At 44.4% G+C, this 23,182-nt stretch overlaps 7 protein-coding genes across 7 annotated transcripts; 2 read left to right on the top strand and 5 right to left on the bottom strand.

Moving 5' to 3' along the window:
* Nucleotides 1–1,251, top strand: PCYB_051330 (rhomboid protease; the record flags this gene model as incomplete). The annotated part of the gene is made up of 4 exons (XM_004221014.1): nt 1–128; nt 265–393; nt 549–989; nt 1,143–1,251. 4 exons carry the CDS (start codon nt 1–3, stop codon nt 1,249–1,251), a joined length of 807 nt encoding a protein of 268 aa, XP_004221062.1.
* Nucleotides 1,252–2,589: 1,338 nt separating this feature from the next.
* PCYB_051320 (hypothetical protein) lies at nt 2,590–4,123 on the bottom strand (the record flags this gene model as incomplete). Its single annotated transcript, XM_004221013.1, has 2 exons — nt 2,590–2,601; nt 2,645–4,123. The coding sequence occupies 2 exons, from the start codon at nt 4,121–4,123 to the stop codon at nt 2,590–2,592; spliced, it is 1,491 nt and encodes a 496-aa protein (XP_004221061.1).
* A 1,475-nt stretch (nt 4,124–5,598) lies between these two features.
* Nucleotides 5,599–9,473, top strand: PCYB_051310 (leucyl-tRNA synthetase putative; the record flags this gene model as incomplete). Its single annotated transcript, XM_004221012.1, has 2 exons — nt 5,599–5,748; nt 5,862–9,473. 2 exons carry the CDS (start codon nt 5,599–5,601, stop codon nt 9,471–9,473), a joined length of 3,762 nt encoding a protein of 1,253 aa, XP_004221060.1.
* Nucleotides 9,080–12,032, bottom strand: PCYB_051300 (hypothetical protein; the record flags this gene model as incomplete). The annotated part of the gene is made up of 3 exons (XM_004221011.1): nt 9,080–9,189; nt 10,028–10,228; nt 11,447–12,032. 3 exons carry the CDS (start codon nt 12,030–12,032, stop codon nt 9,080–9,082), a joined length of 897 nt encoding a protein of 298 aa, XP_004221059.1.
* Nucleotides 12,033–13,967: 1,935 nt separating this feature from the next.
* PCYB_051290 (inner membrane protein oxa1-2) lies at nt 13,968–15,323 on the bottom strand (the record flags this gene model as incomplete). Its single annotated transcript, XM_004221010.1, has 2 exons — nt 13,968–14,627; nt 15,168–15,323. The coding sequence occupies 2 exons, from the start codon at nt 15,321–15,323 to the stop codon at nt 13,968–13,970; spliced, it is 816 nt and encodes a 271-aa protein (XP_004221058.1).
* A 1,275-nt stretch (nt 15,324–16,598) lies between these two features.
* On the bottom strand, nt 16,599–17,853 carry PCYB_051280 (translation initiation factor eIF-2B alpha subunit; the record flags this gene model as incomplete). Its single annotated transcript, XM_004221009.1, has 3 exons — nt 16,599–16,763; nt 16,821–17,282; nt 17,788–17,853. 3 exons carry the CDS (start codon nt 17,851–17,853, stop codon nt 16,599–16,601), a joined length of 693 nt encoding a protein of 230 aa, XP_004221057.1.
* A 2,909-nt stretch (nt 17,854–20,762) lies between these two features.
* Nucleotides 20,763–22,815, bottom strand: PCYB_051270 (integral membrane protein conserved; the record flags this gene model as incomplete). The annotated part of the gene is made up of 4 exons (XM_004221008.1): nt 20,763–22,027; nt 22,230–22,307; nt 22,495–22,608; nt 22,773–22,815. The coding sequence occupies 4 exons, from the start codon at nt 22,813–22,815 to the stop codon at nt 20,763–20,765; spliced, it is 1,500 nt and encodes a 499-aa protein (XP_004221056.1).
* Between the last annotated feature and the right edge of the window lie 367 nt (nt 22,816–23,182).

The following is a 23,182-nucleotide window of genomic DNA, read 5'->3' as shown; positions in this document are numbered from 1 at the left end:
ATGCTTCGCGAAGATTTACAGAGGGGAGGGAACGCCCAGGGGGCAAGTGAAAATGTGCCCCTCATGGAGGGAAGCCCCAAGGGGGGCACCTTTTACGACATGCTCTTTCCGGACATGTCCCCGAGGAGGTAGCCGCGTCTCGTGCGGGGTGTTCTGGAGGGGAGCACCACACACGGGGGCAGCACACACAGGGGAATCCCCTTTTCTTGTCTGATGAGTAGTTCGTGCCGATGACCACTTCGCGTTGCTTCTCCCCCCCCGCAGAATCATCGTATGGATTAGCTTCGCCCAAATTATCATTTACATTTTGAGTTGCCTCTTAAGCGAAAACTTAACGGCCCCCAGCGTGCAGGCGCTGATGTTCCTGGGAGCCACGTATGGCCCCGCCATCAAGTACGCTTCCCATGAAGAAAAAAAAAGGGGTCATCGGAAGGACCCACCTACATAGCAACATGCTAATGTGTGTAGGAGTATGCGCCCGTTTCGCAGCATGTTTTCTCATTTTGTGCCACATCATCCCCATACTTACACACACGCACACCGCATAGGCAAGGAGAAATCTGGAGACTGCTATTCCCAATTTTCCTGCATGCGAATTGGTGGCACTTAATAATTAACATAATGTGCATGCTGAATTTAGGCCTAGTGATAGAGAGTAAATACAAGAAGGGGAATTTTTTCTTCCTTTATTTTTTGTCAGGGGTGGTTGGAAATATATTAACGACCATCTGCAATCCGTGTCAGCTAGCTGTGGGGGCATCAACAAGTGGATTCGGACTGATTGGATTTTCCATCCTCGAAATATTTTTAGCCTGGGCGAATTTGTCCAGGAGGGCTAAGAACTACTATATTTTTAATGTGTCTGTTTTTGTGCTATTTTTTTTGTTTGTTAGTTTTTCTCCCACCGTCGATTTTTTTGGGCACATTGGCGGCTTCCTCTGCGGGGCCTTCCTGGCCTGCCACTACAACAAGGCCATGGGATACGACTTGTAGGGCCGGCCATCTGCGCGAATTGGGGCCAGTTGCGGCGAATCGCGGCCAGTTGCTCCAATTGCTGCGAGATGGGGCGACTAAGACAGTTTTGCTGCCCCTTCACCCGAATATGCCCTACATCTCCTACTTATCTCCTTTCCCCTTTTCAGCTTCCAGACGTCCCTGTACTACAGCTTCGCTTGCATATGCGCCCTAATTGTTTTGTACCTCCCAGTTCGGCTCTACGTGACGGACATGCCATGTGTACTTTTCCACTAGCTATGTGCAGAATTTTTTTTTTTTCAAACAAAATAATTTTATAGTTAATGTTGAGAACAGCAGGTCTGATGGGTTGACCCGTTTGTAGCTCATAAAATGGGTTCCACTTGAGGGGAGAAAAAAAGACGCAACAGGTGCAAACGGGGGAAGCGGTTCAAATGGGGGAAACGGTTCAAATGGGGGAAGCGGTTCAAACGGGGGAAGCGGTTCAAACGGGGGAAGCGGTTCAAACGGGGGAAGCGGTTCAAACTGGGGAAGCGGTTCAAACTGGGGAAGCGGTTCAAACTGGGGAAGCGGTTCAAACTGGGGAAGCGGTGCAAACTGGGGAAGTGGTGCAAACTGGGAAAACATGGGAAGGGCACTGCATTTGTGCTTTTCTCTACGTGACCGCTTCTCACCGTAGCATAGCGGAAGGAGCTGCAAAAATGTGCAGCCCCGCGAGGTCCTAAGCCCGCCTTTCCCTTAAGAACCTAGAGACGCTAAAATCGACCGAGTCGCGCGCCCCACGTACGAGATCCGAAAAGCTGGCCTTATTCCCATCGGAGAAGTGGTCAGATATAAAAACTTCCTGCAAAAAGGGTAGGTATACGTCTTCCCATTTTACCATCTCATTAAGGCACAGCAAAAAAATAGACGAAGGTCGAAGAAAGTCACCTGCGTAAAAAAAATCAAATGGGAGACCCCTCCGTTTTGTTTGTATACGAATTCTTCTTTGGCTGTTTATAGATATGACATAATTTTCCCACTGAGTGAGTTTCTTTAAAATGTGATGGAAGTGTTTGTGTATTGAGTTACCCCCCTGTGCAGGTGATAACCCTTTCACAAGGATGTCTGTTCGAAATGGTAGCGAGAGGATGCACGAAATTATCCTTTTGGTGACATCTAAAGACTCCTCACGGGTATCACAAAATAGAATCGGTAATATTGTTCTTAACATTAAGTAGTACATAAAAACGGGTTCTGCGCAGGATCTTATTTTATTTATCAATTCTTTAAGTATGCCTTGTTTGTCCAACGGATGGTAGTGCTTACCATTTGGATGATGCAGTTCACGTGAAGGGGGTAGCCTTTCCAAAAATATGTACAGTGTTTTTTCGAATGCGTCTCGGGATTTGTCCAAGGGGGAGATCCTCTGGTTTTCCCTCTCATTGGGTGATGCATGGAGGAGGGATACCCCCTTTTTTGAGAGCATTCTACGTCCTGGAGAGACACTCCCCTGTATTAGTTTCACCAGAAAGAAACACTCACAGATGGAACTCAGATCGTAGAGACTTAATTCGTCATTCGTGTACAGTGGTCGATGATTAGCGGATGGAAGGAGGTTACTCTCTTCCCACTTTAAGTTGTCCCCTGGGTGGGTAGCATAGTGTGTGGGGGCATACTCCCTTATCACTTTCACACTTTCGTTGTTTGTGCGACTGCTCTGATTGTTTGCATCTACGCCGATTCCCCTTTTGCCTTGCTCATATTTTTCAACGAACGAATCAACTATGTGCAAAAATATTTCTTCGAAAAATAGGATGAATGACTGGTTGCGTATCATCTCTGGTTTTGTTATGGTCACTCGCATGAAGGATTTGAGCAGGTAGGGTAGGTACTTGGATATGGGGTCTCCTGGGGGTATGCCGCTTGGCCTGTTTTTTTGCACTGCGTCGACGGTTACATATGGGTCTACACCTTCCTGGCTTGATCCTCCATACCTGTGCAGAAGCATATCCAGCAAGTGGGACACCTGATCGGCAAGGTGCTTTTTGTATGGCATTCTCGACCGCACCACTGCTTTGTGAGGTCTTTTTTTCTTTTTCAGCTTGTCACAAATTACAGTGTCGGCCCACCAGTTAGAAAACAAAGTGAAGTGACAGTACGAGCACAGGAGGAGATACCGCTGGATGTACTGCAGCTCGTTGCATGTGTTGGCGATGTAGGGGTCGTTCGTTCTGATGACCAAGTCTATCATGGTCTTCGCGGATAGGAAGCTTCTGTACCGTTTGGGGAAGTTGGCCACATTGGGGGAGCTTCCTTCCAGGGGTGTTCCTCCCGCCTGCTGCTCACTAGGACACAGAAGGGGGTGATCATTCCTTGAAAAGTTAAGCAGAACATTGGAGGAGAGGACCAGTAAGTCGAAGGGGTTGATATACGAAGTGCAAGTGAGTACAAGCCGTTTAATTAACAAATTGAAATCATCATCGTAGAATCCGTTTTTTAGAAAGATTTCCTGCATTTTGGCTAGCTCCTCTACATTGTTCACGATTTTTTGTTCTATCTCCTTTTCCAGTTTGCTATTAAAATGGCGAGCGTAGTTTCTCAGTGTGCAGTGGAGTGGGGGTAGGACAGACCCGTTTGGATAATACCCAACCGAGTCGGACACATAACTTAAGAGAGTTACAAAGCTGCTACTGATGCATGCGTTCCTTTGGAGGAAGTTAAAAAAAGAATCGTTGAAAAGGTACTTGGCTAGCAACACAGCAATAATCCTATCATGTTTTTTTTTTCCTGTTAAATGTTTTACGATCCAGTAGCAGTGAATGATTTTTTCTTCCTCATTTGTTGTTTGGATAAGTATCTGCTCAACCACTTGTCGCAGCAGTTCTACGTCATCTATTTTGTACAGGCAAGTCAACTCGAAAATTTTAAACAGGTAATGGTAGTGGTTGTTCTTTACAGCGAAGTGGAGGTACTCTATCAGGTGGTCCCTAATTCTGTCGTTGTAGTAGACTCCCTTTTGATCCTTTTCAATCTCCTGTTTGTGTAAGGTGGATAGAGTGAGGAAGTGAAGGAAGCTCCTGTTCGTCTTTTTTGTAGTTTCTAAATGGTTTACTATATGGATCATTATTTCTGGGTCTTCTTCGTTCATGGTTAGCAGTTCGCTCATGGTTATGCTGCTACTTTTCGGTGAGGATGTGTTTCCCCCTTGACGTATTTCTTCTTCATTTGGGAGGCCCACTTGGGGAGTGCTGTCCTCACCACGTATGCTGAAATTTACCCCATTTATGGTTACCTCTGGGAGGAGGCTAGTTCTTTCCACAGCGTAATGCCTCACAGATCTTTGGGTAGCCCCTTTGGGCAACTTGGCGTGCCCCTTTTTTTTGGTTATCGTCACATGGCGCGCACTATGAATGAATCGGTAACGCTGACCCCACCTGATGATATTGTGGGTAGCCATTTTTGTGCATCCTTAGATGATCCCCCGTTGAGTAGCTGCCGAGCTTTGCTTTGCTTTGTCATTTGTGGGGGAGGCATGCTGTACTGTGAAGACTACCTACCACGGGGGATAAACAATGCTGCTGTTGTATTGCGGCGTGCACAGGGTGGTACATTCTCATGGGAGAGTGGTTCGAACTAGAACTGGGGTGCCAACTGTGCAGAGAGAGTGAGAGAGAGAGGGAGGGAGAGAAAAAAAAATAGACTCTGCATAGGGGGACATACTCGTTCTTATCACCTACACTTGGAAGAAGCACCTCGGCTTTCTTTCCACACATGTTAGCATGATGGATGAAAAAAAAAAAAAGGAAAAAAATTGCAGCATTTTTGGTTCTTTTTTTTCCTTTTTTCACCCGACCTTTCCTGGGTACATATATCATTTGGCAAGCATTTTACCAAACGGGTGACCTTCCAACTGGTGAAACATGACGCGATAGTTTTTTTTCTTTTTTCTTTTTTCTTTTATCTTTTTTCTTTTTCCTTTTGTAGATATGCAAATGGGAATAAACGTTTTGCCGTTCCATTTGGGTTAGTTTACACAATTATGCAATACTACACTGATGAGGAAAAAAAGAAGAAAAAAAGGTACTTCTTCTGTTCTTCCCTTTTTTTGTAGCCATTTGCTCCTTTTAGCCCATCTGCGTAGGTAGGGGGGGCTTAGCATTCTGCTTGCATATCGCTTATTTATTGTGATTTTTTCCGTTGTTAGCGGGTGTGCCTCCCCCACCTCGCCGTTCACTCCACAATTACGTACCTTTCGTAAGGACAGCGGTACTTATCATGCCCGTGGTATGCCATTCAGCTGGACACTCACCCTTGTCTCGTGTTACTTGCTCGTCTGTGAAACGACCCACCATGTGTTTGCAGTGAGGATTGTGAGCGTCGGTTCCCCGGTTAGAAGTGGGGGTGCGGGGTTAGCGGTTAGAAGTGGGAGTGGCGGGTTAGCGGTTAGAAGGGCACGTGGTGGGGGCGTATTCTCCTTCTTGCAGCCGAGTGGATGCGACTCGGGGAGGGGGAGGCGCGACAGCAAGCTGGGGGCGTACAATTTCCGGGCGATCGAGCGGAAGTGGCAAGTGGTGTGGAATTCGAAGCGGCTGCTGGATAGGGACTTCGCGCGGTTCAACCGGCGTGCTCGGGGAGGCAGCGATGGGAGCAGCGAATGTGAGGGAGGCGCTAGAAGCAGCGAAGGTGAAGAACGCGTTAGAAGCAGCGAAGGTGAAGGACCCGTTAGAAGCAGCGAAGGTGAAGGACCCGTTAGAAGCAGCGAAGGTGAAGGACGCGTTAGAAGCAGCGAAGGTGAAGGACGCGTTAGAAGCTGCGATAGGGGCGCACATGAACGGGGCGAGCGGGGGAAACTCGCCAGGAGGAAATTCTACATCCTGGATATGTTCCCCTACCCCTCAGCGCAGGGCCTACACATGGGGCACATCCTGTGTTTCACCATAACGGACGTGCTGGCCAAGTTCAAGCGAATGACCAACCACTGTGTCTTCCATCCTATCGGATGGGACAGCTTCGGGTTGCCATGCGATAGGATGTCTATGAAGCTGAAAATGGACCCCAGAAATATTATCAAAAAAAATATACACAATTTTAAAAAACAGCTACTCCAAATGGGGTTCCTCTTCAATTGGGGTAACGAAATTAACACATCGGATGAAAGATTTTATAAGTGGACCCAATGGATCGTCATCCAAATGTACTTAAGAGGGCTGGGTTATAAGAAACGGTCCTATGTTAATTGGTCGAACGAAATTAAGTGTGTAATTTCTAATGATGAAATGAAGAATGAAGCGAATGTGGAAGGATTAAAAGTAACAAAGAGGAAGCTGTTGCAATGGTACCTCAGGATCACGACGTATGCCACTAGACTTATTGAAGATTTAAAGGACATCGAGTGGCCGGAGAAGATAAAGCTTATGCAGATTAATTGGATAGGAATGAAAAGAGGCATCATCTTAAAGGCTAGAGTTATACCCTTTGGTGAGTGGATAACTGGGGATCTCTTTTGCACTCCTTCGGATTATTTCACCTTACGTGTTCTTTACCGTAGCATCTACGCCAACGATGGGATGACTCTCCTTTTTAATTATTTGTACCATGGGGGGGGGGTGAGTTACGACTTCTTCGATTCGTTTGTCCGAGAGGGGGCCGAGAGGTATCCCATGAGAGCGGCCGACAACCATCCCATTAGAGCGGCCGACAACCATCCCATTAGAGCGGCCGACAACCATCCCATTCCAGCGGCCGCTAACCAAATGGAACGACTCATTCACGACGAGGACGCTGTGCAAAAGGCACTGAGGGTGATCAAGCCGAGGGCAGCTACAGTGGGGCTGCTGTCTGACGGGAGGGAGAAAAAACATCTGCTGAAGTTCGACACGGATAGCGAAGAGAACGAAGGGGATTCCTACGTGAAAATATTTCTAAACGAAAAGGAGGCCATCTTCCAAGGGGACAAATTATTAGTCAGTGTGAATCATCCGAATATCCACCAGATAGTAAATAGGAACAAATTTTTACGTTCCTTTGTGAGCACAGCAGTCAGGCAAAACGACATGGATAGGCTAAAGAATGAACGGATTCTCTTCACAGGCTCTGTTATTTACAACCCTATAATAGGGAAGTACATCCCTATATATGTATGTACCTATGTATTAGAGAACAGTGGGCATTTGCTGTTCGTTAAAAGGGGGAAGAGAGAGCAAGTGGGAGAAACTTCAAAGAGAGAAGAAGTCCTGCACAAATTGTTATGCTCATCGAAGTATAGCAAAAGGTACTGTGTGTACAACCTGAAGGACTGGTTGTTTTCGAGACAGAGGTACTGGGGCGAGCCGTTTCCTTTTCTCATCCCGGTGAGAAGCACACAAAAGGGGGAGGAGCCAAAAGGGGAGGAGTCAAAAGGGGAGGAGCCAAAAGGGGAGATTAAAACTGTGTGCAATTCGGCTGTGAACAGGGGGGGAATCTACATAGACGACATCCCTGTGCATCTACCCAAGTTCCACAAAAGAATATACGAATTGGGTTCGAATAAATACAATGAAGGATCTCCCTCCGTTCTCTCCAGATTTAAAAAATGGGTTTTCCAAAGGAGAGAAAACACTCTATATAAGAGAGAGTGTGATATAATGCCCCAGTGGGCGGGTTCTAGCTGGTATTACTTAAGGTACTTGGACTCAAAGAATACGAATCGCATTTTTAACAAGGAGAGAGCAAATTTGTGGATGCCTGTGGACCTATACGTTGGGGGAAGTGAGCATGCTGTGCTGCATCTTCTGTACGCCAGGTTTTTTCACAAATTTCTGTACGATCTTAAGCTGGTTAGCCATAAGGAGCCCTTTCAGAGGCTCTTCAATCAGGGCCTTCTCTTAAGCGCCACTTCGTTCTTTGCCTTCACGACGTTGGGGGGGAAGTTGGTTAGTTATGCGTCCGTGAGGGGGGAAGCGGCAGAGGGGAATAATACCGAGCAGGATGGGGGGACCCAGCACGGAGAGGAGGGCTCTTTCCAAGCGAGCAGCATGAAGAGTACCCCTGGGGAAGATGCCCACACGGGTGGGAGTGCCGAACCTCGCAAAGAGGGAGAGAGGCAACCGGCCTTATCAGATCAGCGGCCCTTATCCGGTCAGGCGGCCTTATCCGACCAGCGGCCCCTACCCGAGCAGCCGCCCCCACCCGAGCAACCGAATTGCGCCACTGAAAAGGTGCTACGAGGAATGGTCCCATGCGAGGAGGGGAAGAAGTACAAAAAGTATCAAATTCCAGAGGAGCTGGTGGTGCAGAGAGAAGGAAAATATTATTTGAAGGACGCCCCCCACGTGGAAGTAAAAGCCAACTATGAAAAAATGTCCAAATCTAAAGGAAATACAGTGAACCCGAATGATATTGTGAAAAGGTATGGGTCCGATTGTCTCCGACTGTACATCCTATTCTTAGGACCTATAGATCAAAACAAAAAATGGGACCTAAAAGGAATAAAAGGGACTTTTAAATTCTTAACCAATTTGTATAGCTTGTTTGTGAAGGATGTAAAAGATCCCCCGACGACCTTGGGTGGGGAGAAGAGACAAGAAAAGTGTATCGCCACTACGGAGGTTCACTCGGGAGGAGTTCCCCAGAAAGGTAGCGATAATTTTGTGGAAACCCCTCGAGAGAGAAGCAGCGATCATATAATTTGTACCAAGTGTAGGAGAAAAAAACGAAATAAGCAGATGATTCTGAAATTTGAGATGATTAAAAATGGGGGGAGCCAACATGAAGGAGAATTTAATTCAGGAAAGAAAAAAGAAGCAATAAAACGTCATATAAACTCGCTATGGAGTCAAGACCACTTGTGCAAACAGCTATCAGACGTGATTGTAAAAAAAAAGGGACACGAAATTGAACGAGAGAAAAAAGAAAGAGCAAATTTTTACATTGAAAAAATAACTAAATGTCTAAACAGCATGAAGCTCAACACAGCCGTCTCCTTCTTCATGATGTTTTTTAACGAAATTAAAAAGTGGGACTACATCCCGTTGAAGATTTTTTTGATCTTTGTTAAGTTGCTGTACCCCTTCTGTCCTCACATCTGCGAGGAGTTCTGGTTCTTCTATTTGAAGAAATACAAATCAGAGAGAAAGCAGATTTGTTACTTCTGCAACTCTAGCCTGATGTACTTCGCACGCTGGCCCTCCTTGTTCCGATTGGACGCGCCACAGGTGGGTAAGCTTTCCATCCGGCTGAATAACCGCCACGTGGCTTTCATGGAGGTTGAGGGGGGAAGCGGTTTGGGGGAGCTGCAAAGTTTAGGGATTTTTCGGCATTCGGAACGACCCACAAATGACGAACCGACGGAACGACCCACAAATGGCGAACCGACGGAACGACCCACAAATGGCGAACCGACGGAACGATCACAAAGAATCATTCGTGAGGCCACAAATAGGATAACGGATCGAATCGAAAAAGAGAAGAAAAGGGGAAGACGACTTATCAACGTTGTGTATATTCCGAACAGAGTCGTAAATTTTGTTTTTAAGTGAGGAGCGGCAGATGTGGGAAGCAGTGCATATGATCGGTGTGTGTGTGTGGGGGGCATCGAAGTGGGGTGTCAACTTGGGCGCTGCCAAGAAAGGATAGAGTTTTCCCCGGCCCCCCCCCACTTGGCAGGCCTCCTCAACAAAGCACTATGTACCCCTCCCTACCTCGGGTGTCTCCTTGGGTGTCTCCTTGGGTGTCTCCTTGGGTGTCTCCTTGGGTGTCTCCTCGGGTGTCTCCTTGGGTGTCTCCTTGGGTGTCTCCTCGGGTGTCTCCTCGGGTGTCTCCTCGGGTGTCTCCTTGGGTGTCTCCTCGGGTACTTCCTCGAGTGCCTCCTCGGATGCTTCCTCGGGATCCTCCCCCGCTTTTGTTTTTGTTGCCTTTTTTTTTGTAATTTTGTTCAGTTTCACCTCTGCATCTTTCAGCTGTCTTTCGAGAGTCCTCTCTGTGCCACTTTCATCATACACGGACTTTTTTAAAGATTCCATTTGGTTCTTTATAGCTTGGCAGATTAACTCTAGCAACTCTAATTCTGTTTTTTTAATAAAATTATTGTAACAAGGACAGGATTCTTTGTCCCTTAAGTCATAAGCCTTCCCAGTTGCGTCTCGAAAGACCCCCGGGAAGGCAGAGATTTCATATACCTTTCTAAATCCTTCTTTGTTGATATCTTCTTCATCTTCGTATTCTTCCAGGGGTACTAACCTCAACTTTCTTTTGGTTAACTCCGGCTCATAATTAAAGTCAGGTGTTGGCCAATCTGGTAGGACATACCACCAGCGAATGAGTAGCTGTGCGACGAGCTTTTCCTTGGGGGTCCGATTGTGGGGGTCGAACGTGCCTATAACGATTGAATCTGTTTCGATATCGTTGCTTTGACTGAGGCTGTTTTCGAGATCGTCACTACTGTGCCTGTGTTTTCGTTTTTGTTTATCTTTGCGGCTGACGTGGTCTCTCCTTTTGGCATGGTCTCTCTTTTTGGCGTGGTCTCTCTTTTTGGCGCGGTCACTCCCTTTGGTGCGGTCACTCCCTTTGGCGCGGTCTCTCTCTTTGCTGCCTTTCTTTATCTTTTTCGCGACTACGCCATTTTGCCGCCCCTCCTTGGTGCCCCCTTTTTTCTGCGCAGCTTTGCTGTTTTTTTTTTTTTTGCCTTTATCTTTTTTCGATTTTTTTTTTTTCGGCGCGCTCCCCTTCGCGTTTGGGGCAGCGTGCGTTTTAGACGTTGAATGGGTTTTAAATGTTGAATTCGTTTTAGACGATACATGCGTTTTAGACGATACATGCGTTTTGGACGATGCATACGTTTTGGACGATGCATACGTTTTGGACGATGCGTGCGCATTTGAAGATACCTCCTCTTTGGAAGAAGCATTTTTTTTCTTTGCGGATGCACTACTGTTAAGGACTACTACCTGTGCGCTGCCTTTACCATTCGCTATCACCTCTTGGGTCTCATTGCTATGTATGCTGTTACTCTGATCCCTGCCGCTGTCACCAATGCTGGAGATTGTCTGAACCAGCCCGCCGTGCCTATCAGTACTATTATTGCCTACCCCCCTTTGGGGGGAATTCGTTTGATTTTTTAGTTTACTTTTTACAAGGATGGGTTCATCCGAGTCGCAGCTGGATGTGCTGTCATCATCTGCTGAGGAGTCGCTTCCTTCCCCTCCGCCGTCACTGATTCTTGTCTTTCTGCCAGCCTTTTCGTTTAAACGGCGTGCAGCGTCTTTTTTTGCAGTCTGCTTGTTTTTACTGCCCTGAAATTCGTCACTACCACCGTTGCTGTTAATAAGGTTGATTAAGTATTCGTCATCGCTACTTGCATCTGACTCAGGATCGGCATCCCTGTTTTTGTTTTCACTTTGTATGTCCCCATTGATGCGGGAACGTTTAATATTTTTTACTTTCTCTGCCCATTCGTGCGTCTTGCGCTTCTTTAGAATTGCACCACCGATTTTGGCGACATCATCCCCTCCACTGGTTCCCGTTGTGTCTCCCATTTTGACGCGCACTTTTGTCTCCTCAATTTTGAGCGTTTTCAGCAGCGGCACATCATCTCCATCGCTGCTGCTGTCGCTGATAATGTTGAGGTGTTTTCCGGGCGGTTCGCATAGACCTTTGGGGGACTGTCCCTTTCTGCCTTCGCCCAGACTGTCCCCCAAACTTCCGCCCCTACTCCCGTTTCCACCTCCGTCTCCCTTTTGTATTCCCCTCTCCTCCGCATTTTCTCCTTCACTCTCACTCCCTCTCATGCAGTTTAAGCCTATGTCACTCATCCGCTTGCTCAAATATTTCCTAATTATTTTATCTTCCACGTCTGCGCTGGTACTATCCTTGGTCCCATTATTATTGTCAGGGTTATTGGGACTGGTCGCTTCCCCCCCTTCAGCGTTATGTCTACTAGTGTCATTCCCCCCCGCCTTCGCGCCATGCTCATCAATGGGTATTTTCTTCCTTTCCTCCTTTTCCACGAAATGGTTTACCTTATTTGCATCGTACGAGTAACTTTCCCGTTCGCTGGGATTTTCCAGCGACTCACAACTTGCGCTTTCTACTTTTTTCATTTTTTACTTAACTTAAACATGATTCGGATTTTTTGGATAATTTGTCAGGTAGGGATGCATCAGGAATGTAGCAATGGTGGGGGAAGTTGCTACGCAGAAGTGGGTGAGATGGAGAAGCCACGTCTGTATATTCACGCGAGATGCCCTTCCCTCAGCTGCGGTAACGTTTAAAAGGATTGACTTTGAATTTTTCTATGCGCAGGAGGAGGTTGTGTAATCAATATATGGTGACTATGGCAAAATGCAGAGGGGGATCCCACTTGAAAAAGTTGTTCCGCTCAGGGTTGTCAAAAAATGCGCATGTAAAAAGAAGCAATTCAACATGTAAAAATGATCGCCGTCCCTTTTATAGATTCACTTTTTCGATTTCAACAAGGGAAAAGGAGGAAAGCAAAAGAGGAGCGGGGGAAAAAAAAAAGAAGAAATAACATAAAAAGCAGAAAAGGCAGAAACGGCAGAAAAGGCAAAAAAGCAGAAAAAAAAAGAACAAAAAGAACAAAGCAAAAAGGAAAAAAAAAAAAAATTTGCGGTTCCTCATACATGCAAAACAAAATTGTCGCGTTACAAGGAAATGTTTCCTTCGCTTCCTCTTGAGGCAAAAGTGACGAATTAGGGCCCAATTGAAAACGGGGGAGAAATAAAAAGTGGGAACATATGCGCATACAAGAAAAAAAAAAAAAACTTCTCAGTTTCTGGGAACAGACGAGGAGATAGGGCCAACAAGGGAAGGGTAAAAAAAAAAAACGGGAAGGAAAAGGGAAGTTAAAAAACAGGTAGGCAAATAAAAATGCAAAGGCGATTTGCATCGAAAAGGAAAAAATGAAGTTAATTCTGTGTACACAATGAAAAAAAAAAAAAAGTGAAAGTTTTTTTTTTTTCAAAGTGTGGGGAGATACAAGAAGGGAGCAAAAGTGAGTAGAAGGGGGGAACAAAAGTGATCGCATGAAGGGAAAATTGAAGCGAGCGCGATGCGATCGTGAGGTGAAGCAAGGCACAGGCAACCCCTCTGTTAAACAATCCGTCAAACAATCCGTCAAACAGTCCGTCAAGCAGTCCGTCAAGCAGTCCGTCAAACAGTCCTTCAAACAATCCGCCAAACAATCCGTCAAATCGAATCTCCCATTCGTTTCCCACTTTTTCCCCAGAGGGGGAGAATCCCGAATGTGCGTTATACACTGCCCCTGCGTTTTAGCCGCACATTTTTATTTTCCCCTTTTTGAAAAAAAAAAAAATCCAAGAAATCTGAGAAATCCAAGAAATGCCTAGTTAAGCAGCTCGAATGTGTACTACGCAATGGGGATATACTTTCCATTTTTTCCCTTTCTCTGAGATTTAAAGAAAAAAAATTGCAATTGTAGTTCCTTCCCGTCCAGGATTCATTCATACACATCTTTGTGTACGTGCGTAGGTGTGTCCCTACTTATATTCCCCAACGTTACTACTCACATGTGTTTTTCTTTTCGTATTGTTTTTCCCGTGCCATCCGATCGACCGGTGGAATGTCCCTTTTCCAGCAGTGCAGTGTGTACACTCAAGTATGAATTAAGACTGTTTTTAAAAAAAATTCCTTAAAAGGTATCGATGAGCTTTTTAAGAAGAAAAGCAGTGTATGTTTAAAAAAAAAAAAAAAAAAGTGAGATAAAAAAAATGAAAAATAAATGTCAAAATAAAAGTCAAAATAAAGGTCAAAATAAAGGTCAAAATAAAACAATTCACGAGCTGCACAACGAGGAGAGGGCACAGTCAATGTGAGGAGATACCCGCTTACCACACAAGTGATGCTTAAGCAACTTCTGTGGGTGAGCAAAACTACACGGTACAGACACCACAGCACTGTAGCGAATGTAGACGCGCCAGCATATCTTGTTATATCTATAAAATGTTGGGTATTCTGTCTCCACGTCTTTTTCCTACCAGGGGTGTGAGTGACACGCTTCACTTGAACTTACCCTTTACAAAGTCGTCCATGTGAATGCCCTTTTTGCGCCTCGAATCGGATTGATTTTTCTCTCCTGCGTTTCCTTGATAGGACAGCCCCCTGGAGTATAAGGGAGGCAGATCGAGAAACCTTTCAATCACTTTTATCTTACAAATTTGAGTCGTAAGTAATTGAAAAAAGGTGTTCGTGATCAAATAAATGAGTAACCCCGATGGCATGGATTTAAAAAAAAATAAAGATGATATATAAAATAGTCTCATGGCTAGCTTTGATACTTGTTTCATTTTTTTTTGAAATTCACTCTCATCTCCAGGGAGGGAACTGGATTTGCTATTGCTTAGTGCCTTGTCAATCAATGCTGTTAATTCATTATTTGATAATAGCAAGAGGGAGGACAGTAGAGGTAGTATATAATACGGGTCAGGTAAAGAAAGACTGTCTAACCATAGTGGTGACTCAAAAGTAAATTCTTTAAACACTTCAGGATAGGATGCCATTTTTTTATAGAAAACATAAAATAAAAATAAAGGGGTTTGAAAAAATGCCATCAGGATAATCGATTTGGGGATTAAAGATATCCCATGAGTATTTCTAATGTTGAGGATTTTTTTTTTAAATTCAAGTGCCATTTTTATATTCCCATCTTGTGCATTACTCTTTAATTTATTTGTCAATTCTTTTATCAGGGGATTTAATATTTTTTGTTTTCTTCTGTCTCGTTCTGCCGATACGGTTAAGGGTAAAATAATCATCCTCATGAATGACGTCGTTGCTACGATCGAAGTCATCCAAGAACAATCGAACATAATTTTTGTACAATTTAGTAATTCGTAAATGAGTTCGACATACCAGGAAGATTCGTACTTGTCAACATCTTGCTGCATGTTAGCTTTGCATTTTTCGATGATGAAATGGGTATATGGGATTGTTTCATCATTTGTATCTTCCCCTGGGGGGGCATCCCTCAGTGTCTCTTCATTTTTGTCACTTTTGACCCATTCGAGGTTTTCTTCCCTCGTATGTTCACTACTGCATGTTTTTTCCTTGTCCCGCGGGGCGGACGCGACGGATTTGTCTTCGCTGCCCCATTGACTGTATCCCTTTGGATTGGCTCCATCACAGCTAGCGACGATGCTAGGTAGGTGAATAAAATTTCGAACATGGACAAAATATGCCCCCCTGGTACCACCACTTACACCCTTTGCTTCTTTCTCGCATGTGCGATTATGCCCATAAGTTATCGCGCATCCATGTTTCCCTCTTTTGAAAAAGTTGCTACAAAAAAATATATTTTGAGAGCTTTTCTTTAATATTCCATTGTGCAGCTTAATTTGTTTGTGGGTGAAGCTCATATTATTGAAAAGGGGCGAATGAGTAAGGGGTAACGAAGCGGGGGGATGAGCGTTAAAAAGAAGAAGCTACATACCTGCGCCTTTGCAAATCATGGCAGTTCTGCGCGGAAAGAATGGAAATAGAACATATATACTCTCTTTTGAAAAGAAAGGGGATGCTATAGTATACGTACATTTAGGCAGTTCCATTTTATGTATTGTTTTTTTTTTTTTATTCATCTTTTTGCCTGATTTGTATTCATACTATTTGGCTGGATTTTTTTTTTTTTACCGACTTGTTCATGCGATTTGGCTGGATTTTTTTTTTTTACCGACTTGTTCATACAATTTGATAGATTTTTTTTTTATTTTTTTGGCTAACTGCGCATGGAATGAAGAAGTAGCACTGTGAGGCGAGACTGTTGCTGCTCCTTAGAAATGGAGAAGCACACCTGCGCGCTTCGTAGAGGTGTGGAGGGAGCTCCCATTTTGTGTACTTTGCGCACATATTTGAGCGCACCATGGGGAGGAGAAAGAGAAATGTTGAAAACAAGCGCAGGGAAGGCACTTAAGTTGTCGTAAAGGAGGACAGCCCCCCACCAGGGTGTGTGTGTACCTCCTCCCAAATTAAGCTTTAGTTCGGACCAAGCAAGAAAGACGCGCCCCAAATATGTGGCACAACGGGGAAGTACAATAAATACACACATTTGGCCCAAAAAAAAAAAAAATAATAAATAGTACAAAATGGTAACGCCACATTGTGAAGGATAAACCCCACTGCAGAGATTGCTATGTATTGCATTGCGTTCCACGCAGATGCATAAAACGTCGCAACAGGCTATTTTAAGGAGCCAAGTTTTTTCTCCCTTAAATGCATGCCGAATGGAGCATCAATTCGCCATTACGATACACGCAATGCGTTGTGCATGAAAAGGAGGGGAAAAACAAACTGGAAAGACACTTTTGTAAAAATTAATTTTTTTTTGAAAAAAAAGGGGAAATGTGGGAAGCATTAACGGGAAACAAATTAAAAAAGGGAGAAATGAAAAAATACATAAAAAAGGTTGCGCCCCTCTAATGGTCGCTAAAAGGGCGGGCGTAAAACTGGGGAAGGAAAATCAAACAAAATGTGATACAATATGGCACGGTACAACAAACAGCGGAAGGTGTACTTCCCCCAAAAAAGGGGCACACGTGTGAAGCGCCCCAGCGTATATATGTAAAACATCCAATTCGGTGTGATAGACGTAAGCAACGCTGGACAATCTCGCCTATTTCAAAAGAGCACACGAAACCTCAGTTAACATCGTTGATGTACAATTTGTTCAGTTCGTACGAAATTGCTGAGGGGGGGAAAATTCCAATGTCTGTGTAAAAAAGAGTAATAAAATGGTGGGGAAGAAATTCATACAAATTTCTACCTTCGCTAGCTGTATTTTCCGTACAATACGAGTAAAACTCCTGGGCGGAATTTTTTTTTTTTTCAATTTTTTAAAATTTATACGCTTCACAAGTGACATAAAATTCTTTTTTATTTGATGTACACAATTCGGCTAGCTGTTTAATACCTTTCTTGTTAATAATTCCTCCATTGTCGATTACGAGTTCTGTTCCTATGACCACAAAATCGATTGTGTTTAATACATCCTTAACGTTGTCAAGGTCAATTTTGGTTACTTGAATATGTTCCCTCTGCAAATCTTCAACAAACTTATCGTCGAATTTTTTGTCCTTCTTTAAGTAGTCCTTACAGATATGTTCTGTGCAGGTAAAGTACACACTCACGTGCTTCATTTGATTCTTTACAACATTCAGTAGCAAGCTTTTTACACATTCGGAGTTGCTATGCGTTAGGATCGTCGTCTTTTTATTGATGAACATTATATTGCTGCTATTCCCTATGACCCTTAAACTCTGTTTAACCTTTTCTGGGAAGTCCTGGGCGCTGCTGGAGATGAGGTTCTTCAGGTTGGGGAAGTTCTTTCGGGGGGAAGATGGCGGGAAAAGGAAGGTAAGCGCTGACGGGCATGCAAGATGGGCATCCACATAGGTACTCACATAGGTACACACATATGCGTGTGCCCGCGCGGGGGTATTAAATGATCAACCGTGGGGGCCCCCCAGATGCGCCGCTTCAAACGAGCTCCCTCAAAAGATTCCCTAAGCATATAAAGCAGCATATGCAGGGGTGCACACAGAAGAAGACGCAGCAGCAGACACAGCGGCAGACACAGCGGCAGACACAGCGGCAGACACAGCGGCAGACACAGCGGCAGACACAGCGGCAGACACAGCGGCAGGAACAACAGCAGACACTGACTCGGACGCAAACACACGCGCCCAACGTTCTTACATTTTCATTGTGGGTGTACTTTTTCACCGCAAAGTGAAGGTAGATATCGATGGAGGACAGAATGGGGTATATGGTCATCCTTTTCGAGTGGGGCATGGATAAAATCTCGTTTTGCGTTTTCTCGTTTTTTACGAAACTTTTTAGTTTTCCAATAGCCTCATTTATGTTAACGAACAGTTCGAAGTTGGGCTTTGTCATGTTGCTCTGTAGGACTCTGCGATGTGTGTGCGTGGAAGGGAGGGGTCACAAATGGGCCTTCATATAGATACGCATGTATACAGGCGCGCATTCAGGCTATAAACATATGCGCGCTACTCGAGCAGAAGCAAAATGTGCTATCTACCACATGGGTTATACATTGCATTTTTTTTTGGAGTGCACTATTTTTGCATTTCCTTTTTTTTACACGCGACCAGCTTCTCATTTGGGGTTTGTGACTCTCGCCATGTTGTCTGTGTGTAATTCGTCCCTCATTCCTGTTTCCACGTATCGTATTAACGGTTAAGCGCTTGCATCTTAGTTCTCTCAGCGCGGTGTTAATGAGGTTGTTGGAGGCTAACTGATCGTCTTTTGTGCTTTTTTTTTTTGGCGCACAGCCAATTGTTTTTTTCCCTCCGCGTGTTTCATTATTTTTTGTTTTTTATTTTTCATTTTTCGTTTTTCGTTTTTCATTTTTCGTTTTTCATTGTTCATTTTTCGTTTTTTTTCCTTCTCGGTCACTTTTTGGTCTTACTGGGCTATGGCCTTCATGGCCGCTATGTGCATCTCGTCCTTGTCCTCAAAGTAGTGCCTTTTGAACGCGCGCACGACTGAGTGGGGGTAGGAAATAATTGGACGCATAAAATGCTGTTTTGTCGTAGGGGCCAAAAGGATGGTTTGAAGGATGGTGTGTAAAACGTATGCTACGTAAAATCTTCCGTTTTAAAAATAAAACTGTTGACCACACGAACAAGCCATATGTTGTAAAAGAAAAAAAAGTGTGAACGTGTAACCACGACAGGTACATACCTTCATGCTCCTCAGGCGTGTCGCCTTCCTCATTGGATTGTTCACAATGCTCCATTGTGAAAGCAGTTATTTGGTTTTCATGAAAGGGGGAAGACAAAAATCAATTCCGGATGAACTGCTCTTTTGTGAAAATGTTCCTATTTCGCTTGTATTTCATATTTAGCTAAGATTTTATCTTTATTTTTTTTTTTTTTTTTTTTCACTAATTGGTAGTAATTTTTTCAATTTTTGCGTGACCTGTGCAGGTACTTTTTTCGCACTTCGAACGGGGAAGAAGCGCTTGTGCTTCGTTTGGGTGGTTAGTTTTGCGAATTTTCAATTTTGCGGAGTTTTCCTTTTTGCGAAGTTTTCATTTTTGTGAAGTTTTCATTTTTGTGAAGTTTTCATTTTTGTGAAGTTTTCATTTTTGTGAAGTTCCCATTTTTGTGAAGATCCCAGCTTTGTGAAGTTCCCATTTTTGTGAAAGTGGCGAACGGAGTTATGAGCCTTTTCAGGTAGCTTTTAAAAATTGGATGGGATGTCGCAAAAAACGCGTTAAAAAAAAAAAATAGATAGAGAGAGAGCGGAATTGCCATGTGAGCATAACAAATATAACGCTTTACGAAGGGTGAACTTTCTCTTCGAACAGCCTTGGTCAATTTTAATCTTTTTGCCATTTAGCAATCCACAGTTTGAAGGATGACAATCTTTTTTTTCCTTCCTTGTCTGTGTTTTTCTCCAAAAGGGGGGGCTACACAACGCTGTACACGACTCGTGAGGAATGCACAAACAGGAGAGCAAAAGAGTTGCAAATTTGACCCAGATGGCTGAGCGTGAAAAATATGCACACAAATTGGATAAGGTGTAGCCCTTTTTAAAAATGAGAAGAATGACAAGCTCTACTTCTTTTTTTTCACTTATTCCTCTTAGTCGCATCGTGGGGATAAAAAAAAAAAAAAAAAAAGTCATAAGACGTGACCCTGCGTGTGTGTAACTTTCCAGCCCCACTTAAAGACACAACAGTTTTGTATTTTCCCCATTTAGGGGCAAACGAAATGAATTGCGTCTTTTATTTTTTTTTTTTTCATGAAATAGTAGTATATTTTTCTTTATGATGTGAAATCCTTTTGGCGTCTTCAAAGATAGGGTGAAAATAAAAAGGGGAAAAATAAATGAAATAAAGGGGACAAAATGTGCCCAGTAAAGGGGTGCAAACTTTTTAAGGAAAAATGACTTCTCCTTTTTTGGGAAAAATTCTAGTGCCATTTAGCCGTAGTCAAATTGCACACAATGCGGTCGCTTTATATCTCATGTGAACAAACTGACCTGAGGGCGTCCATCCATTTGAGCAACTCTCCGGGAGACAGGCCACCCCAGGTGCTCGGTTGTCTCATTACGGAAATGGAAACAAAATAATGTGTCTCTGGTTCATCATAAGGGGGTGATAGTGGTATGAGTACCCCCACAAAGTAAAAAAAAAAAAATGAACGTGCAATGAATAGTAACCCAAATTTTTGATCTAAAAAAAAATAAATAAAACAAGAGGCTTTTCGAACCGTGGGGAGAATGTAGCGCCCACGGGTTTCGCAGCAAAGGAGTAACCAAATGGGGGGCGTCTCTTTCCCCTTTGGACTACTCATAAAAAGAAGCGTGTGTTTACGTGCGATAGGATGCTAGCGCGGAGACACCCCACGTATAGTAGGTCCACCCACACTAGCACACACATCTTGCAACGAAGTGTGTCCTCAAAGTTTCACTAAAAAAGGAGTGAAATACATGGGAGGACCATCAACACGTGCTTACAAAAAAATATAGAACTGATTTTAACTCCACTTGCGGTTAATGAGTTCGCTTCTTTTTGCAGGGAAAATGTTGGGTGGGGTCTTCCGTTGATTCGGGTGGGTTTTTGCTTGGTAAGGCCACGATGGGTAGTACCTCGTCCAGACCGCCACTTCTGTATTGTCACTTCTTCACAGCCACCTCTTCACCGTCACCTCTTCACCGCCACCTCTTCACCGCCACCTCTTCACCGCCACCTCTTCACCGCCACCTCTTCACCGCCACCTCTTCACCGCCACCTCTTCACCGCCACCTCTTCACCGCCACCTCTTCACCGCGCGTCAGAAGTGCTCGAGGGTGTTCCCCACCCGGAGATCGCGAGAAAGGCACGTCTCCTCGTCCGTGTCCGAGTTGTCGGGGGACACGCAGTGTGTCGTTTCGTATGTGCCGTAGGGATGAGGCGAACAGGGGGTCTTCTGTACATCCGTGGAGGGTTCTTCGAAGACGGGGAAATAGCATAAAAAGAGGATGGGGATGATATTCGTGAGGCAGCAAATGATTATCATGAGGGGCAAATTTTTAAAATTTCTTGAAGTAATATTAAGTCCATAAGTTAGCAAAGATGAAAGAAAGGAACTAGTAATGATTGCCAAATTATTGGCAGATAAAAAGAGAGAATAAATGGTGGATTCGAATCCTTTAGGAATAATACGTGAGCATTTGACTAAAATAGGCATCGTTTGAAACTCCGCAATAAATTCTATCAGGACAGTGTCCGTAATGATGAATAGACTGTTGGGAAGGTAGAGGAAGAGGTTCAGCTTCTTTACAACAATTAGCGGTAGCAAACAGAGGGGCGTAATAATAATTGTGGAGTAAAGAATCAATTTCGTCACGTCCATTGTACTGAATAGAAACATATAGGATAAAATGGCTAGTAAGCTAGCGAAAGATTGAAACATTGCCATTTTCCCCAATAAATCAGGACTAAAATTTAATTCATTAGTCATATAAAAAAATAAAGTGCTTCCACATGATGGCATAGACATGAGCAGGAAGATAAAAATGATAAAACTTTTAACGTGTGGAATTTTGACCATATCATAGATGCACTTTACTTGATCCTTCATAGAACATTTTTTGTAACTCTTTTTCTCCTTGGTGAAAAAAGAAGATATCAATACGAGGACAGGTAGAAAAACCCCAATCAGAAATATATGCTGCTTGGTCATTACTGATAGGAGGTACCCAGATAGGTAGGACATTATTGCAAAGCTTAATTTTCTGAATCCAAAGAACATGGACACATTTTGGGCTGAGCATTTCACTGTACCCTTTTGGCTAGAGGTCACCATTTGTGCTTCTCCTATGACGTTACATAGGGAACTCCCAAAGAAGTACATCATTAGGAGAGCCACTGTCAGGGTAATGTTCGTGTGGTTTATTGACCCCAATGCGAGCAGTGAGAGGATGCATAGTAGGGACCCAACGAGCAGGTAATACTTTCTTCGGAACCCCCAGATGGGGAAGCTGTCCGAGATGATTGCCCATAGGAGCTTGATCGACCAGGGGAACTTTATAAGACTCAGGATCACGCTGAGGGTTGCTGCGTGGGAGTGAAACGGAAGGTGATTTGAAGTGACAATGTGGCGCTGTAAAGAGATAGTATTCTCATGGAGGGTCTCTCCAAAAGGTCTCCTCAAATGGGCACTCCGTCATTATTTGTGAACCACTGACTGGTTCGCACACATGTGTATAATACAAAATCGCGTGTAGAGAGATGTGCCCACGCATTCGCATGCACCTACCTGGGTGTACCCTGTAGTTGTCCTTGAAGAGATACAAAATGGAGAGGTTGCAGAGCACCTCGACTCCCTGCAGCATGGCTGGGTGGAAGGGGAACAACGTTTGGGGTGTGTGTCAGGGGGGCATCGTATGGGGTGTGTGTCAGGGGAGCAACGTTCTGGCTGTGTGCCAGGTGAGCGTTAAAGGGACGGCAAGCTGGCCTTTTTAAGAAAGCGGAACGTGCAAGTAGGGCGCACTGGGGGGATTGGACAGCAGTGTCTGACAAACCTATAAGACTTGAAGAGACTTTGTTGTATATGGAGTCGTCCTCTGGGTCCTCTTCATCGTTGACTATTTTTTCGATCAAGTAGCTGTTCTCGGTGAGGGAGCCGGAGGACTCAACTGCAGGGGGGGGAGATGAAAAATGTGGCAGCTTTGCAGCTTTGCAGCTTTGCAACTTTGCAATTTCGCAACATCGCAATTTCGCAGCTTGGGGAGGAAACACCCGACGGGGAAGTCCACACGCGCACACATATATATAGAGGCGTCCTCGCGTGCGGGCGTACTCGTTAAGGTGCTGCAGGTTTCGTAGCTCGTGTGGTTGTCCATGGTATGGAGAATGAGCAGGTGAATGGAACAGTGTTCTATCTCGAGGGCAACTGGGTTGACGTTTTCCCAGCTAGTCCTAGCAACAAGGTGTTTTTAGCGGAGGGAGTAAATACAACCATTCATCATAAGGGTAAAATGGAAGCGAGTGTGCGGAGTGATTATAATGACGTACCAAAAAAGGGGCACATAACAGCACGGTGAGGAAAGACACAAAAAAGGTGTCCTCCAAATTGGTGACTAATGAGGAGTGTTTAAGACTCTACTGGAAGGATAGGTTGTGGTGCAGGTGTTGCGTCGAGCTGGCAAGACAACGCTTCACGGATGCAGCACTGAGATGGCCCGTTGGACAATAAAAAAAGGAGCAACG

The sequence above is a fragment of the Plasmodium cynomolgi genome, chromosome 5, assembly GCF_000321355.1.
Source record: "Plasmodium cynomolgi strain B DNA, chromosome 5, whole genome shotgun sequence".
Lineage (NCBI taxonomy): Eukaryota > Apicomplexa > Aconoidasida > Haemosporida > Plasmodiidae > Plasmodium > Plasmodium cynomolgi.
This window is presented reverse-complemented; position numbering and strand designations above follow the sequence as displayed.